This window comes from Phalacrocorax aristotelis, chromosome 7, assembly GCF_949628215.1.
Source record: "Phalacrocorax aristotelis chromosome 7, bGulAri2.1, whole genome shotgun sequence".
NCBI lineage: Eukaryota > Metazoa > Chordata > Aves > Suliformes > Phalacrocoracidae > Phalacrocorax > Phalacrocorax aristotelis.
In genome coordinates, this window is record NC_134282.1 from 28685394 (window position 1) to 28704065 (window position 18672).

The following is an 18672-nucleotide window of genomic DNA, read 5'->3' on the forward strand; positions in this document are numbered from 1 at the left end:
TTATTTAGAGAGAGATGAAGGGAATGAACTAAACGTAACACTGAATAGCCTCAAAAAGGGTCAATGTTTTGCTTCAAACACACACAAGCAAACCTGCACAGGTCTTCTGACCTTTGAAAGAAACCAAACAGACACAAAAATCAGCTAATCTGAAATGAAGGGATGATTTTGCTGTTGCCAAAGAGGCTGGAAAACATCGCTTCGCTCAAGCTGTTATCTCTTCTCCCTCTCCCATGTCTTGCTTTCGTGTTGTACTGTCTCTGCACCCTGATGGTGGGAGCTTTGCACCTGTAATCTGGAGATAACCTCTGTGCCTCTGGCTGTGCCTGCCTGTCCAGCTTGGGGGATCTTCATCCTACACTGGTGCAATTTCCCCACTTCTTCCTTTAGCATTTAGGATCGCAGCTCTTCACTGTGCTAGCGTGACACGAGCACGTTTGTGTGTGTGTGTAGACTCCCACAGATTAAACGTTGTGTTTTGAGCCTGTGCTGTGTCTTCCTTTTTATATGCATGTGCTTGCCTGATAGATGCAGACACACACCTCATCCCACATAACTCTATTGTAACTCTGTTTGGGAGCTCATGAGGCTCAGGGGGGCTTTGAGCTGCGCTGGTGCTGGCATTCACTCCCCCCAGGAGGGCACCATGCCAGTGCCTGCTTCCCACCTCCATGCTGCTGGGCACAAAACATTTCCCAGTGCAGCGTCATGGCTCTGTGGGCTGCTGAGATGTGAACAATAACCCCCCTGAAGCAAGGAGGTGGGAGATGAAAGGAAACTTTGATGAGAGAAATGAAGGGGCAGGGAGAGGAAGGGGGTGTAGTGTGATGACACCGGGAGGTGCTTAAAGCTCCTGGAGAGAAAGTGGGAGCAATACTATGGGTGAATGCAAGTTGCTGGGTTTTAAGGAGATGCTGATGGATGGGAGCAGCAAAGATTCTGGTGGCAGCCCTGTGGCTGCCAGGCCACATTCACAGTGTGGAGCAGTTTGGGTTGTGAGCATGTCACAACCTCTAAACCCAGCCCAGTCTCCCTTCCTGCTGCTTTTGAAGCCTTTTCCTCAGCTTAGACAGCCCAGGAGCTCCTCTGCAGCTGGCTGTCACTTGGTGAGGAAGAGCTGAAGGTGGGCCAATACAGAGAGGTTTTGCCCACTACTGTACCTCAGCTGGGCTCTCCAGCTCAACTCTCCAGCCCAGCTGCAGCGAGGCCCTGTTAGAAAGAAATGAGCTGCAGCTGAGATGTGGTCACAGGATAAATAAGAACCTAGGTACACTGCAAAAAGTTCTGGCTAGCTGCTGTGGTGCTTGGTATTGCAAGCAGTTCTGGAGATGTGATGGGGATTGTGTGCAGGAGTGAAGTGCCTGCTGTGGGTGAGCATTTGAGGAAGCTTCTCTTGATTTGGGAAATCTGGGTGTCTGATAACATTGTGCTGTTGTGTAGCAGAGAGCTTTTGCTGTGTGGACAATACCTGATGGGAACAGCAGGAGCCTTTGTCTTAGTGGCTGTGAACACATCCCTTATGGTGATGGGGTTATGAGAAAACGTATCGTGCCTGCCCTTTCCCCTTGGATATCACATCAGGTTTTCCTTGGTGCTTCCCAGAAAAGATGGTGCAGGCAGGGGCAGAGGTGGTGTGCTGCTGCAGAGGCTGAGGTCCTATATTGGGTGCTTCAGAGAGGAACAGGGCTAGGGGCAGGTAGGGTGGGCCTGCTGCTGGCTAGGGCTAACTCCTGGTACTGTGGCAGAGGCTGTGGATGGATAAAGTGCTTATTTCCCCCTCTGACAAAGATGGGGCTGTTTGTTCCTTCCACCAGAGTGGTGGCTTGACTGGAGTATCCATGCCTTAAAACCCTGAGACTGAGTTAGGGAGTGAGCTGTTGGGAGGCTGTGGTATGGGACCATTTTGGGCATGGAAATTAAGTGCAACTGCTTGCTCGCAAAGAGGAACCTGTGTGTCAGCAACATGCTGGACCCAATGTCCCATAGCCTGTGCTGACTGCCAGTGAGCTTTTGGGCTGTCAAAGCCCTCCCTTGATGGGGAGAGGAAAGAGCGATTGGCTGTCCTCTGCCAGATATCCTCTAGCTCTCCTCTTTGATGTCCCCAGTCCCAGACTTGGTACCTTTCATGTGCTTCCCCTCATTTTCAGGAGTGATCTCATATCAGTGAACGATGGACCTATCCTCTTGTTTGTGCTTCTGCTATGAGCCTGGAGTTTTGAGAACACACCTAGAAATGTCGCCTAAAAATAACGAGATTAATAATCCTCACTTTAGCTTTTCTAGAGAGCTGGATGAAAAACAGCAATGAAAACTCTTTCCCAGTGGGCAGGAAAACTTTTTTCCAGCCATCAGACAGTGAGTTGTAGCCCTCACACCCTGCCACAACCCCATCTTGGGGGGGCAGTCCTCCTTTTTGTTTAATATTTAGCTTCTGGCACACAGCAGAGCTGTTGCTCGGAGGGATGCTGGCTGGTGGCTTGCCTGCCAATGCCCAAGGAAATGTGTCCCTGGGATGAGATGTCAGCCTTGTCCTGGCAGAGCTGCTGCCTTTCCCTGTGTGGCTGGGGAAATACTCCTTCAGTATTTACCTTTCTGGAGCAGGTGAAGGAGAGGTTGACCTTTCCTGTTCTGCACAGTGGCTTTTTCTGGGGGACGTGGTCCCTGCCCTGCTTCCCCTCCATACCAGGTAACCCTCCAGTTCACTTGCCTATGCTCTTGTTAGTGTCTTTCATTTACTGGAAATCTTTGTATTTACTAGGAACGCTGAGATTTATGCAGGACGATGTCAGATTCTATGTAATAAATTTACCAAGAGTTTTTTTACATTACCAGCTACTTCTAACCTCTGTAAATTCAGTAATGATTTAGCTGTAAAGGGTTTGCTGTAGTGTCCTTCAGATATGAAATGAGAAAATGACATTGGAGGTTGGAAAAGTGAAATGTGGATTCATTTCTGTTCCCAGAAATGGGGCTTACTTGTGGACAAATTGGCATGAGACCCATAGCTTTTAAATGGGCAAAGCAGGCTTTAGAAATGAATCACTTCCTATTAAGGAGAAAGGTTCTGCACTCCTGCATGCCTGTGGGGAAGGAGAGTAGTGCAGGGGGCATGTGTGCCTGGCCCCTGCAAATATTTGGGGTCACCTATGGAATGGAGGGAGCATCTTGTGCCCAGACCACTGGGTCCTTCCTCACATTGCATTGCTTTCCTGGGTCTGTCTCTGTCTTTTCTTTCTTTTTTTTTTTTTTTTTTAAAGACAGCCGCTAAGGCAGAGCCCCAGCGCTGCTGGTTGCTGACCTCCAGAGGTTGGTGGGAGAAAACCTCAGCCACCTGCATGGCCAGAGGGGTATCGGGTGTCCTGGTTCCTAGCCAGGGGTGCAGCGCAGAGAGCAGCAACATGGGAGTTCTGGACTCAGCCGAGCACTGCTGCTTGTTGATGAATAACTGGGGAGAGGAGACAGCTAGCCTGGATGAAGCCCAGAGCAGCTCTCTTAGCTTTTGTGCTCCCCAAGGGTTCTCATCTACTTTGTACCAGCAAGGAGCCCGTCTCTGGACTGAGGGGTCTCTGTGTGGGCCCACCCAAGGTTAGGGCTGGCAGCTGCTGCTCAGGCTTGGGGATTTGGGGTATGCTGAGACTGTAGGAGTGGGGACAGACCTTCCTGGTAACCTGTGCTGAGATGCGCAGCTCTTCTTGAGAACCTCTGCAAATGCTGCTCTCCATGGGATGGAGCTGCTAAGTGGCCTCTTCCTAGGGCTTGTGCCCCTGAGCCAGGGATGTGCAACCTGAAAAGGGGTCTGGGATGAACCCAGTGCCATATCCATGAGGAATGACTGCAGAGAGGCAGGATATGTGTTCAGATTTCATTAGGGCAATTTCCTTTAAGTGAAAAATCTGCCTCCCTGCTCTATAAGCCCTTCCTGGCGAAGGCCATCACCTTCCCAGGCTGGGCTGCGGTCATCTCAAGTGCAAAGCTGGCAGAGAGGCAGGGACAGGATGCCACTCAGGTGGAGAGTATCCTTTTGCCCACAATAAAATAATCTGGTCACAAGTGATGATCTTACAAAAGGCATTATAGCACTTGCTTGTTAATTTTCAGAATTACTCCTGAATAAGTTTCAAGTTTTGGCTGAAAGATCAGAGCAGGCTTAGCTTTCTTTTTATCTAAATCCAGATTTTTCTGTTGGTTTTCTGTAACCAAGCCCTGGATTTGTAAATGGAAACAATTTGCTTTCCTTGTTGGCTTTTTTTAAAAGGGAAATATAGGTAACAGTTAAAAGCTTTCTTTGCAGTCTTTGATCAAAAGTCTTTGCAGGTTTTGATCAAAAAGCTGTGATTTGGGTCAAAAAAGCTGTGTCTGTGTTTCTCCTTACCCTACCTGTGTCTCCCTCTCTGCTTTCCTCCCCTCTTCCACTTAGACAAAAAAAAGTTCCACGGGCTCAATTAGCATCGAAGAGACACTTATTTAAAGGGAGGAAGAATATTGTGGTGTTTGTCTGGCTGTTTTGGATTCTGTGAAGGAATTTCATCCTTTCCTGGTTGCTGCATCTCTGGCATCTCTCCCAGATCTGAACTCTCTGGAGGATGGAGGCAGAATTATCTCTGAGCTTTGCAGCTGCCAGATGTTAACTGATGAAACGACAGTCTTGCTGTTTCCCTCTTTACTCTGGGTAAACCTCTGCCTGCTTTCCCTGTTTGAAATGCAAAACTTCCTCACATCCCCTCTTGCAGGGTTCTTGATGTCTCTTGCCAATCAAGCCTGACAGACTTGCTTCATTCCTTTTCCAGCTATTTGACTTAAGAATTACACTTGAATGTGGCTGTGTAAAGTGCCTGGGCGTTGTGAGCTGAGGCATGGAGCTGAGAACTGGGCAGTTATCACATGCCTTGAAGATAAGTGTCCTTTCCTGCCTGTCAGAGTAGTGAGACAGTCTTCCTCCCCACCTTGTTCCTGGTGCGAAACGGAGCTAAGGATGTGCAGGTCACTAGCAGGGTTATGAACATGTAGACCCTAGCTGCCCAAGCAGGAGGTTATGCACGGCAGGAGCCAGGATGTGCATCTCATGGACTTGGCAAATGGTTCCCCAGGAGGGGCTGCAGAAGGGCAGCCTGCATGTTGCCAACCAGCCCTGTGGTGCCCATCATCCCTATGTGAAGGGGCCCACGGGTGCTGCTGGGGCAGTTTGAGTGTGCACCTGGGATGCGTATCTTTGTAAAGACTTTGTCAATATGCAGGTTTCTCTTGCAAGCAGTCAAATGATCAAGGTAAAATTTGCTGGGTGAGATTTAGTGTCTATGCTGTCAGGTTAGGGGGGTGCAGTAGGTCCTTCTGGCCTCCACACCTGTCTGTGAGATCAAAGATAAATACAGCAGGCAGGCTATGGTGCCTGCAGTGATATTCATTTGCTTGTGTATGTGTCTAGCATGTGAGTTGGCAGGTTTGAATATTCCTGATGTTTTTCCTCTACCTGGGCAAAAACTTGTGCTGTTCTGCCCTGGTGAAGACAGCAGTACCAGGTGTGCAAGGGTGCAGGACACATGCTCTTGCCCTTGAGTGTAATCATCCATGTAATTACCCTGTGAGTGATAAGAAAAAGGGAAAAAAATTCATATTACCCTTATGATAGTGTTCAGGGGACCATTGATCAAGGTGACAACTAGAAATTCATCATGGTGTAGTAGGAAAAATGGGAACTTTCCTGTGCATGAGATGGGAAGCTTATCCAAACCAGCCACCGCAACCAGCTTTTTGCTCTCTAATGGGTGATTTCAGTAGGGAAACATCTGAACGGCACCCTGAAGCAGCAGATATGGAACAGGCTGCACCATTCTCCCTCTTGCCTGCTGCTTTAGGTAGACTTGCACCTTAAACTTAACGTCTCTTGTTTGCTTCCAGAAGTAGAACCACAGCTTAGACTGCAACAAGCCAAAGGCTGTGATAGTGAAACTCCTGTGGCAGGTTCCCCTCCCCACTTTTTTTAAAGCTTCCAAAGATAAATTGCATTTTGCTTCAAGATAATGAAATTTCCTTGGAGGAGAGACATATTTTTCTGTAGCTTTTTCATTCAGAACATAAGAAGAGTTTTTATTTTAAATCTCTGTTGAAAGTGTTTGTCTATGTTTTGCTTTCTTCACTGTGAATGCTCTGACTTCACAGAGCCAGTGGAGAACCTGAGACGGAGTGTTTCTGTCACCTACTATAGCTTGCCTTGGCATAAAATTTAATCTTCAGATTTTTTCATCCTAAAGAAATGAAAGTTGAAGCCAGATTAGAAACAGATTAAAAAGTCATCCATCTGCAGACAAAGGAGGTTTTGTTTTTTTTCTTTTGCATTTGCCTTTGTTAAGCCTCTGCCTTCAAAGGGAACAAAGAGATCCTTCCACCTGGAAAGACTGGAGGTAAAAAGGCAAAGACGTGGAGCAAGTAGTATGCCTGATCTGTGTTCCTGTTGTCCTGTGGCTGGGATGTTTACTGCGACTTGCAACCATCCTGAAAAACTAAATTAAAGGGAAAACCCAGGAAGCAGAAATTGCAGCATCTAGGAAATCGAAGTGATTTTTTTTCTCCTCCTAAGAGAACTCATTGATCTTTACCTTGTCCTGCAGAGAAAGGTTGTCCTGCTGTCCATTGCTAGAGGAGCAGGCACCTTCCCTGCCTCTGCAGCTGGTGGCAGGGTGGAGCGGAGAAAACTGGCTCCATCGCATTATATGATGCCTGATGTCGCACCAGAGCCTGTCTTAATACCGCTCTCATCTCTTGTTCAATCATGTGTAGTGATTAATATGTTCTCAGGCACTGAGAGGCTTGAGGCACTTGGCACTTGACTGTCTCCTATTTCTGTACTTAATAAACAGAATATTCCACAAGAAGAACTTTCAATTTATCTTTCGCTACTTTGCAGGGAGTTACTCTGAGTCCTGGCTCTGACTGCATCTCTCTTTTGCCCAGGGAATTAATCTTTTTTAAACTCTTCCATACCCTAGCTCCCTCTGTTCTCACTCCAGTTGCCAAATTAACCTTCATCTCACCTCCTTTTTCTTCACGTCTCGCTTCAATTTAGTCCTCAAATTGTTCACATGACAAAGGAGTTGTCCTTCCCACAGCCTCTACTTCTGCTCTGATAAGATACCTGACTTTTCTGTGAATGCCTGAAGAGAATAACTTCTTTCTCTCCCTTTAGTTTCCATATGGTATTTTAAGTCCAGAAATCTCCCTGAGGTTATTTCTCCTGGGAGTACAGTAAGCAGTTTGGACTGCACTGTGCCAAGTGACTGAGTTGTGTCCTGAATACACCGAGTGTTTACTGGTGCTAATTAATGTTATTCTATCATATTACATTTATTTGGACTCAGAGGAGAGGGTTCAACTGCACAGGTGGTGCTGCAGGGGCTGGATGCTGCTCACTAGCATTGCCTGTGCTTACCTGTCTCACCCGGATTGCATGTTGTGGCTCACTAGACAAGTCTGAAATGCTGGAAAATGGAAGGAATTTGCTTTTCTTATCAGAGAGAGGATTTATCAGCTCCTCAGGCTTTGACTTCTGGGAGGATGCTGTAGGTGCATGCTTTTTCTCTGCAATTAATGCACAGGCAAGCTGCCGGCAGCAGCCTGCACTGTCTTGGCAGGATTAGGGATGCAAGAGCGCTGCTGAGGATGGCTAGTGTGCCATGTGGCAATCTTCCTGCCCTCCCTGCAGGCCTGGCCTCGGCTTGGAAAATAAACTGGGAGTGTCAGGGCTGCTTTAGTGCCTGTGCTTATTCTGGCTAGGGGAGGCTCCTGTGTCCTCTGCTCTGTGAGGCTGACACAGGGGAAGGCTTGTTTGACCTTTGTGCTGCTCTGAGCTGCTCCTACATTAGTAAGCAGCTTGCTGGGGACCTCCTACATGGAAGGGGACCTTGCCCATGAGCCCACTGCTCTGAGCAGGGTGGTAGCTCTGGTGCAGGATAGGAGCCTTGGTCACCTGCTGGGTGATGCACCTAATGTCACAGGAGGTGTCAGACTCCCAGGGCTCAGCTTTGCTGATTTGCAGCTCAAAGGGTTTGGGGTGACCCCCTCTAGAGCCTCCCTTGCAGCGTGGACCTGCCACCACACGGACAGGGATGCCTGGTTGGGATTCTTTGTGCTTCAGCTGGTCCCTTCGCAGCTGGTGCAGTGTGGTGGGGGAGGATGGGGACAGTCGCAGGCTGTGACACCTTTGGTCCCAAAAACGGTTTCAAGGAATTTTTTTGAAGAGTTATCATACGTTGCGGCAGAGAACTCTTGATGTTTCCTTTTGCTGGAACCCCAGATCTTCATCTTCTAGAAAGAGTTTGGCATTGCCTGAAGCATCATCAAAGAACAAAGGCAAAGCTGTTAATTAAGACGGAGCTAATTTCGGCAGCCAACTGCTGCCATCTCGATGTGCTGACGGCTGTGTGCTGTGGGAACAGAGGGACCTGCAGTGCTCACTGGGCATGGGGCTGTCAAAAGCCTTCTTGGAGGTTGTTTTGTGCTTGTATCAGGGCTTTGCCCTGTGTCCTTCCTGCATGGGTGACTGGTGGACAGAACTGGAGGTTACTCATGGCCTAGAGGGGTGGTTTTGCTTTCTGCAGCATGCTTTCTGAGAGCTGCAGCATGGTGCTGCCCTTGCCTTGAGTTTGTGGCATTTTGCTCTGCTGGGGATGGTGTCACCTCTGGGACACGGGGTCCTGGGGAGAAGCAAGTGAGACGGGACCTCACTGGTGGCTTTCTGGTCCTACGGTGGGGACCAGGTGATTGATAGGGTGCTGTGGGAGAGGAGTCCCACCAAATGGCCAGCTCAGAGGGGGAGACAGAGCAAAATGTGCCCAAAGAAGGGCTGGATTCAATGTCCTTGGAGCTTCCTCCAAAGGGATAATGGTGGGCACATCTCTGAGGTGGCCAGTGGCTACAATCCCATTGGGTCGGCAAGAAAGAGTGGTCCTGCGGCATGATGATGCTCTCTTCCTGCACCTGCCCTCTCGCTGGTGATGTGGCCAAGAGGTTTTTCTGAGCCGCTTGTTCCAGGAGAAGCAAAGTGTTGGTATTCAGAGACTCGGAGCAAGGCTGAGAGAATAGAAAGCTTTTTGAACAAACACAGCTGGCTTTTACCCAGCGCAGCCAACTCTTTGGCCAGCTGAAAAGAAATCAGAAGAATATTGATGTATTTTTCTCTCTCTCCCCCCCCCCCCCCCCCAATGGTCAGGCTTTTTTTGGTCAAACATTAGTTTCTGAATGCAAGTTTTTCAGTTGATAACAATTATTTTGGGGAAAAAAAAAAAAACCAACCAACTGAGGCAGTTGTCTGGATAAGTCACAGGCTCAGCTCTTTGCCTCTTGTATTTTCAAACGATTAACATTTTTTTTTTTTTTGCTTTGCACATCATGAATATTCTATATTTGAGCTGTTACTGAGTTGTGCTAGATCAGATAAATAACATGGTGTTGCTTTTGTGGCAGACTGGATAAAGATGCAAATAATACTGACATTTACTTCACAGTTTTCTTTCTGTGATCCTCTGAGTGAGTAAACTGGATTGCTGAGATATTCATGGGAAGGAAATGAAGAAGGGTTGTCACGATGAAAGCAAATTTCCTTAAAACTTAGCCAGAATGTTCTTGGCAATTTTTTCTGTTATTTGCTCAGCTGAATAGGAGCTGCTTGAAATATATTTTGCACAACCGCAGAAGAAAACTCTTGTTCCCGTGGCGCCGCTGAATATTTTTTGTGCTCTTTCACTGAAAAGCTGATGATTTTCCAGTGCTCGGTACCTCTGTGGGGTTGCTGGTCCTGCCGCAGTAGCAGACATGAGCCCTGGATGCAGGCAGGCAACCATGATCCAAACAAGCCCTTGGTGCCCTCCCTGCCCTCACGTTTTCCCCTCTCCTCTGTGTGCTGGGATGCATGAACCTGGCAGGAGGAAGGAGGGAGGGATGCGGTTGGCTTTGCACCAGGTGAAGGAGTTGCTTGGTTGGGGAGAGGAGCTAAGGGGGATGCTAATCCCTGGGAAGGGCAACCAGAGCTGGCTTGGTGCAGCGCATGGGATGAGCAGGATGGGGTGAGTCTCTTTCTGGAGGGCTCCTTTCAGCAGCTGCATGTGTAAATAGCTCCCAGCTGCGCAGGGGTGACATCCCATGTTGCCAAAGGCTCGTAGGCACAAGGCCGCAGCCCTGTGTGTGGGTGGCTTTGGGGGCAGGAGCCTTGGGCTGGTGGTGATGGGGGGTGCCAAGGGCTGGGGACCCTGGTGTCTCCTGAGGCAGGGAGGACAGCCTGGTGCTCCTGGGTGCCCATCTTGCTTCAGGCCCTGCAGCAATGCCCAGCACATGGTGAGGGTGCCGGGAGGAGGCAAGGGGCTGAGGAGAACCCCCCGTCCCTCACTGACTTGTGTGGCCACTGTGCTCTGAGCCTAAGGTGGGAGCAGCCATGTTTTGAGGGGCCGGGGCCACCCCTCGGTGTGGGGCTGCCTTTTTGTTCCAGCTTCCTTTTTGGGGGTAAAAGAGGAGGACTAGATTGCGGTGGTCTGAGCCAGCCGGCCCACCCACCCCCGCCTCGTCCCCCAGCCTGGGTCCCTGCGGTGCGGGCTCGGGGTCCGCCCCGTCGGGGGTCCCGCTGAGGGGGGCGGCGGCGGGCCGCCAGGGGGCGCCGTCCCCCTTCGGACGGCAGCGCGGGGCGGGGGCGGGGCGGAGGCGGGGCGCGTCGCGGGGATTGGCGAGGTGGCGGCGGGGGCGTGGCCGGGCGGCGGCGGGGGCCGGCGGCGGCGTGCCCGGGCGCCCCACTCGCGGCGGCGATGTGACCCGGGCGGCGCGGGGAGGCGGCGCGGCCTCGGCTCGTCCCGTCCCGCGGCCCCGTCCCGGCCCTGCCCGGCCCCGTCTCCGTCCCGTCCCGTCCCGTCCCGTGGACGCACCCCCATGCCCGCTCACGGCCGCCCGCCGGTAGCGGCTGACGCCTGCGGAGCAGCGACGCGCGGGGCCCGGGGAGGCGATGGCTGCGGATCTGGTGGTGCTGCTCTGCCTGGCCGCCGCCGCGGCCGCCGTGGAAGGTGAGGCGGGACCGTGACGGGTGGGGGATGTCAAGCCGCGAGTGCCTGCGCTCGCCGCCTTCACGCGTGGGTTAGGAGCGCCGCCCGCGGGGTCTGCGACCGGGGAACCGGCTTCCCGCCGTGCAGCCTACCAGGCGCTGCGAACCGAGATGGGGCTGGCTGCCCTCCCCGTCCGCTTCAGAGGGCGCGGAGCTCCCCTTGGCACCCGGCCGGTTGAGGCAGCCATCCTCCGGCAGCCCCGGGGAACCGGCCCGCGGGCGGTGCTGGCAGCCTGAGGCTCGCCCACGGGCCGTGGGTGGCCTCGGGAAGGGGCAGGGGGGTTTCCAGCTCTCGGGGACGGCTCTGGGAAACCCTTCTGGATCTGCCTGGGGCGGACGGCTCCTCTGGATCCTTTCCTTGGTAGAGCCCTACCCGGGGTCGCGGTGGGGCACCCCCCCAGGGTCCCCTCTGGATCCCATCCCCGGCAGGGCTCTGCTCGCGGTCACGGTGCGGGATGTCCCGGGGCCGTGGCTGTGCAGAGGACTGCTTCTGGCCATCCTCCTCCTCTCGTGCCTCCCAGCACCCATGGGAGCTCAGGGGCGCTTTGCAGAGGAGGGGGATGGATGCAGCAGGAGGTGTGGGCAGGGGTTTTCCTTCCCTTTGGGATGGATAGGGTGGGGAGGTGCTTGGCCCATTGGTGGAGTCATGGGGCAGATGTGTGGCCGTCCCTTCAGCAAGGTTCATGCTGCTGGGGTAAAGTCTTTTTTCCCCGTCACCCACCTGGTCGTGGGACTTGCTGTGCACCGGGACGGTGCCCGCAGCTGAGACCCAGCCTCTGGGCGGTGGGCCTGGCCAGACTACCAGATCACCCCAGGCTCATGCTGGTGGTGCATTGCTGCTTTGTGGACAGCATGGCTTTCAGAAGTGTTGCTTGTATTATTTTTTTTTTTTCTTTATTTTGCCATTGCCTCCATTATTCCCTGTACAACGCACGTGAAACGTCTTGAGGCAGGGATTGCCCAGCGCTTGAGTGGTGGCCGTGAGCTGGGCATGCAGTGTGGCCCCTTGCCTGTTGGCAGCAAGAAATGCGTGGTTGCAGAGAAATGATGCGCGAGGTCTTGTGGGCGAGCTGAGCTGCTGGCTGGCGTGGGGCTTGGCCCCTCCTTGGGGGGATTTAGCTGATGTGAGCGTGGTTGTAGCTGAACTGGAAGCTGCCGGAGCTGGCTAGAGACCAGTGGCTCAGCTCTGGGCAGTGCAGAGCTGGTTCAGGAGCTGAAATGCTGCTGCGATGGTCTCCGATGGAGTGGGAGCAGTGTTGGCTGTGTTTGCCCTCCACTTGCAAGTGTGCCTGCGGGATCGCGGTGGGCAGGCCCACTTGCTGCGGCGTCTGCTTTTTACCAGCTTTTGGCTGATCCAGGTGTTTGCTTTTCTTTTTGGGCTTCCTTCCTCCTCTCATCTCCTTAAAAATATCTTGACATGGAAATGCTGATGCCTTGCCTAAGCGCGATGCAAACATGCGTATGTTTGTTTGCCTGCAAAGCTGCACGTGAAAATGCAAGACCTGTTAACAGTGCTTTGCTAGCTGGCATTTGCAGTGTCAGCTGCTTGAGGCATTGCTGAAATCGTGGCTGTCTGGGAGACCTTGGCTTGGTCCCTGTCTGAGAGCTCTCCTGGGTGTTGTGTCCATGTGTTGTGCAGGGTCTTCCTCAGCTTGCCCCAAGCCACCCCTGGGAACATGTGCTGGACTGGCAGAGCCAGTATCTCTGACTGGGACAGAACCAGTTGAAGATTGGTGCTATTTTTACTCTGCTGAGGAAATTACTTGAACAGTAAAGTAGCATCCTGGGAGAGAACTTGGATTTAAGGGAAAATTTTAAATAGGGAATTTCTGAAGCAGAGCAATTAAGTCTGATTTGGAGTTATGATGACAGTCTCCTGGTGTGGTCTTATAAAGAAAACACCTTTTTATGGAGCTTATTTAAATCTTATGGATCCTCCTGGTGCAGGGGTTGAATTTGCTAGATTAAAACATGGGTTTCTGTAACCGAGCTGAAGCATCTCTGAGAACCTGACCTACCCTGGGGTCTGGCTTTCCCCCTGGAGCGGCCGTGAGACCGGTTTTGCCAGCAGCCCTCTCCAGCAGCAAGGCTGGAGCCCAGCTCTGCCACAGGCTGCAGAAGCAGCTAAGAGGGATGGCTCCCTGCATCCCAAATAATCCATGGAGACACAAAGTCTTTTTTTCCAGGATGGTGGGGGGGAGACATTTGGGGGTCTGGACCCAGTGGTGGGGGGGAGGAGAATGCAGCTGGGGTCAGGGCCAGGGCTGCCTGCAAACATATCTCGTTACCCTCTGTAAAACCTTGCTAGCTCATTGCCTGCGGCACGTGAACCCAGAGATAGTAGAGTCACTTATCTGAGTTTTGTTATAGTTACTTTATTTTCACTAAATCCTATGGCTTAGCTGACCGTTTTCTGCTGAGCACCTGGATGTTTATAGTCATGTTGGGGTTTTTTTTTGTGGCTTGTGAAGAGGAAGAGGGATGTGAGAAGATGACAGGAACAAATACTCTCTTTCCCACACCCTGCAATCACTCAGGAGCTGCTCGCGTGCTCTCTCATGTTAGATGAACCAAATATAATCACATTTAGCATATGGAGAGGGTGGTAATGGGCCGACGTTACACGCTTTAACTCTGGAGCTGTTGGAGTTTGAGGTGTCAGTAGGTCAGGTGGGGCGGATGTCCATTTTGGTGCAGCCCTTCCACATATGCTGTTTAATCTGCGTACCTGCTTACCTATCTATCAGCTCCCTGCCTGGCGCCTGCTCTTTTAAAAATGAGGTTTTTCTCTCCATCTCCTGTATTGCTGCTTGCAGCATCGCAATAAGCAAAGCATGGGCAGGGAGGTGCAAAGCCCTGCTTGGTACTTGTGGATCCGGCTTAATTTTGCTTCCTGTGCTTATCTGCTTACTTGCCCTCCTGGTCTTTGGAAACCCAGCCTGGGAGAGGACTGGGAAGGGGGGGTTGGTTTGAGAACGACATCCCTGGCTCCTGCTCCTTGCATGCTGCCTGCCCTGGGAGCCCTCTCCTCCTGTTTTGGCTTGGGATGTGCACATCTGTTGCAGGCATCCTTTGGGCTTCCTCTGCTTCCGCCAGGCGCTGGAGCGGTGCCTGTGCCGAGCAGGCTGAGAGCTGGTGGCCGCCCAGCCGCCCTTCCCATCGCCACAATCACCATTACCACGTGGGCTTCCACCTTTGGCCTAGCTGCTTCACCCTGAGCAGAGCTGTTTTTCAAGGAGAAGCTAGAAATAAGTCTTCAAGAGAGAATTTGTAAGTGCTAGTATCCTGCATGGGAATTTGCAAGTGTTAGTATCCAGCCATCCCTTACTTCTACCTTTTTTGCACAAACTACCTGGGGGGGCGGGGGGCAGAAAACCCTAAGAGAGGGAAAAAATTGTTCTTGGCATGAGTGAGTGAGCCCAGGTCTTGTCAGCCTGAAGGGAAACTGTTTTGTCAAGTCATGGAAAAGGGGACTGAGACTGCGGATGCCTATGTTGCTTTTTTTTTGAGTAATTGCTGGTATTACTGACTCATTATGCCTTGCATCAGTCTTCTTCCTCCTTTCCTATTTCCCTTGCGCTTTGGGCTTGGAGGTGGAGATGCAGGAAAGGCAATGTCTCCAAAGGTCCTGCTGGCCTAAAGCTGCAGGTGACCCTGGTGGCTCACGCTATGCCGAATGGCAAAGTGCTGGAAAACCTGAAAAAGGGGATTTTTATCCCTGGGATGTACAAACATGGCTCAAGTCCTGGTGGAGATGGCTGTGGCATGCCTGCCCCTGAATTGGTGGCAGTCCCACTTGAACCCATCTTATGGGTAACTTCACGTCCATCTGAATTTCATGTTGGTCTCCTTCCTTAAGGTGGAGGTCTTGATTTTTTTTGCCTTAATTAAAGCTTTGGATTTCACCTTCTCTGAATAGGAGTGCAGCTGAAAGTTGAATAACTTACAGTGCTCTGGCAGCACAGCTCTGGGAGCCTATCAGAGATAGAAATGAGCTCTGGCAATGATGGAGAGATTGGAAAAGCAGTGCTGAAAATGGAAAGCCTGCCAGTTGGGCTGTCAGTATTTATTTGATGCCGAAGATGGTCTTGGAGCAGTTAATGCAAATAAAGTCCCCGAAGGAGCTACGTGATAGGCAGGTGTGGAGAAGGTGGGGTCTGTGATAAATATATTTATTTTTCTGCTCTGTCTGTTCACCATCTCTGTATGGAAATCGGGTTGCTACCCTGTCTGCTGTGGCATGAGCTGCCTGCGGGGTTTGCAAGGTGGCCTCTGGCCCATGCCGGGTGCAGCTCCTGACACAACAGGACAGAGCAAAAACCTTCCACTGGTGTTAAAAGAAGAAAATACTGAAATATGAAAATACTGGTGTTTGAAGTAGCCTGAATGTCTTCATCTGGCTGTGGATCCAGGCCTTGGTGCTGAATAATGGAGGTTTCTAACAAAGATGGGTTCTGCAAGCTAAAGAAATACTCAGATTTGGTGAAAAGGGGAAAGTAGTACCTTGGACAATGGGTAACTCACTGCTAATCAGGTCAGCAAAGTCTTGGAGACTCTGATCCCTGATGCAGTGGGAGTGCTGTGGGATGAGGCTGATGGAAGAGATGTTCGGAGCAAGGCTGAGGCTCGCAGAGTGCTGTTCTTGTAATGCCTGTGGTGTGTGCTGCACTGCTCCATCTGAGGTCCAGCCAGCTTGAGGAGGTGTTTCTTACCTCTTCCAGCTGTGGGTACAAGCTCATCATACCCTGGCATGGAAATGGCTTCATGCAGGAGACCCAAACTTGTATGATATTGGCCAAAGGGTGCTTCAGCACTCCATTCTCTCTAAACAGATATGGTCAGTATAAGCAGTGATTTAACAGCACAGTGAGGCTGAGTAAATAGTTGGGGTTGGGGGAGGGAATGTTTTCCCCAAATGTTCATTAGAATTTGAAAGCTCATTTCAATTTGACCTTGTTCTCTTTCTGCAAACATTCAAGCTATCAAGCATTGCACGCATGAATACTTGCGCAAGGCAAATGTTAAGCTTGGATATTTGCTGGGTAGCAATTTTGGAAGGCATAGCCTCGGTTGTAATGTTAAGAAACTGGTGGGAATTTGAGTCCACTGGTGACTGAGAGCACGTTGCAAAGTGGTGCTGGGTAGTAGGAGTGGCAAGTGAACATGAATCCAGAAGACGTTCACATGCATCGTGGTCCACCTGTGAATGCAGTGTGCCTCTGTTAGCTCAGCCCCTGGCACCCCCTCTTCCCCTCTTGGCAGAGGTTGGTGCAGGAGCAGAAGTGTGTAGAAAGGGATGGAGCGATATCAGAGCAGTGTCTGGAGAGAGCTGGGACCTTGGGTGGCCCTGGGGCACCAAGCTGGTTATTGCACAGTCCAGCTATTAGGGGCTAAAAATAGTCTTTCCAAAAGCAAGCGGCTTAAGAGGCTGCTTGGGAGCATGCAGGTGAGGGAGCGGGTGCGGGGCTGATGCAGACACCACCCAGTACAGGTAGAGGCAACAGAGCCCTTTCTTTGGGGACAATGAGAGCAAACTCTTGCCCAAATCAGCTCTATGGCTTTCCAGGTAAGTGGCAGAAGTGGATGAGCTCCCCCCTTCCTGCACCATAAGTGCAGTTGCTCCCAGCCACAGCTAATTTTTTTGTTGTTTTTTATTTTTTTCTGGTCACCATCCATTTTCCACAGTCGCATCATGGGAAATGGTGAGAAAAACGATGTGTGTTTGTAGGAGCTAAAGGGTCTGTGCTTTATTTATTTATTTCTCATAACTTTTGAATTATTAAAGCACATTCAGCGGAGATTAACTTTCCCTGCTCAATATTTATTATTGTTTCATTTCCTTGGAAGTTGGAGCTACAAGAGCTTTGATAAATGGACTGAAAGATTCTGTAGTTTCTCTATAGCTAATCTAAATATCCCCGTATCCTTTGTTGAAAAGCTAATTTGTAATTTCCTATGGTAATGCCGCTTAGTGAATTATAATGATACACCAGGGTCTGCTTTTCCCCCTGCTTCCCTGCTGGAGGAATAATGCTACCATTGGAAAATGGTGTGAAACCTGGAAACTGGCCATTAGTCCCCTAAATTTTTGGTCTAATAACAAAAATTCAGAAAGCGTGTGGACCATATGGTCTGTTTTCTCATGTCTGGGCTGGGAAGCGTCTGTCTCCCCTGAGTTCAGTTTCTGCAGTAGGGTTGGAAGTGGTGGCCAGAGCCGGCACTGCGTGCCGATGCCGCAACCCATTCGCCCATGTGGGTTTGCATCTGCAACCGGAGTCTGTTGTATAAAATCTCTGCTTCTGGAAACCTCTCCCACCACCCCAATTACAAATAAGTGTTATCAGTCTTTTGAATAATTGAAGAGGCTTTCTGTTGAATATTTAATTACAATAATATTTGGTTAGCAGCGGTTGTTGGTCTCCTTTTGTGCAATTGAGAATTGCTGCAAGAAAACAACCTGTTAAAAGAAAATGTTGTCTATGATCATTGATTTTTTATTTTTTTTAAGCTAATCAGTTACTCAGTTGAAATTGGTTAATTAGCTCGGTTCCATTAAGACTCTTTGGCATTTAAACTTGATGTTTCTAAATAATTATAGTTTTGCCTGCTAAGCCCACAACCCAGGGTGACCTAATTACTATTAAAGCATACGTACTTTGGTCTGGCTTTAATAAGTTCCTGCTGGGAGCCCCACAGTGAAAAATCACAGAAACAACATTTCAAAGGGGAAGGGGCTCTGTGCTGAGACCCAGCTGAAGAAGACACCTTTCCTTCAGCCTTGCTTCTTCCATCCTAAACCTGGTGGGTAGGATGCTCCCAAGGTGAGGTGAGAAGCCCCAGAGCATCCTTGAGGCTGGCATCTCTGTGCTGTCCACTTTCAGGGCAGGTGGAAAGCAGTTGCCTGGAAGGGGGAGAGGCTTAGAAGTGGCTTTAGATAATGGTTGTAATTTGTTTGTTTTCTCTTCTAAGTGGTACCCCTTAATAAGCAGGTGGAGTCCTTTCAAGGTCTTTGCAGATGGGAGGAGAAAAAAAAAAGTAGTATTAAGTTTATAATGGTGTTTTTCACTGTTAAGTGTTTTTAACTTGGAAATAGCCATGCCAAGTAATTAGGGATTAATAAAGCCTCAGGTATGTGCTTGTTAGTGTAGTGAGAAAAACGTTTAATATCTGGGGAGGCATCCAGTCAGTGTTACTGGTGTTTGAAGCTGATTAAGTTTTAATTTGTTATGCAGCAAATAAAAGTGGTGGCTGAAAATAGGTAAGAGGCTGTGGAAATCCTTGCTTTCAGGCTGTTTCCTCCCATCCCAGATGGGGGCTTTGTCATGACTTTAAAGGATTGTTTCATGATATTTTTCTCCTCAAAAGTCCTTCTCTCATCCTGCCCACCTCTCTGGTGCACTGGTACCCTGTGTACTGCATCCCAGCAGCAACCAGGCACCAAGTTTGGGATTGTTCAAACCCAACCAGCATGTTCCTTGGATTCCTTTGAGCATAGCTGGGTTTTGGTGTCTTTGCCTGGCTGTGTTTTTTTGAGGGGCGGGGTAGCTCAGCCCACTGCCCCGCTGTTTGACAGCATGGGATGCTCCCTGCTCCTGGCT

General features: G+C 50.4%; 1 protein-coding gene across 2 annotated transcripts in view; it reads left to right on the forward strand.

Annotated features, from left to right (window-relative positions):
* Positions 1–10771: 10771 nt before the first annotated feature.
* EPHB1 (EPH receptor B1) overlaps positions 10772–18672 on the forward strand; it is an 87133-nt gene continuing 79232 nt past the window's right edge. The window contains exon 1 of one of the 2 annotated variants that reach the window (XM_075099530.1): positions 10772–11036. In XM_075099530.1, the coding sequence (XP_074955631.1) occupies positions 10979–11036 (58 nt within the window). In that variant the 5' untranslated portion in view covers positions 10772–10978. The remainder of the gene's footprint in view (positions 11037–18672) is intronic. The other variant, XM_075099531.1, reaches the window with a different exon arrangement.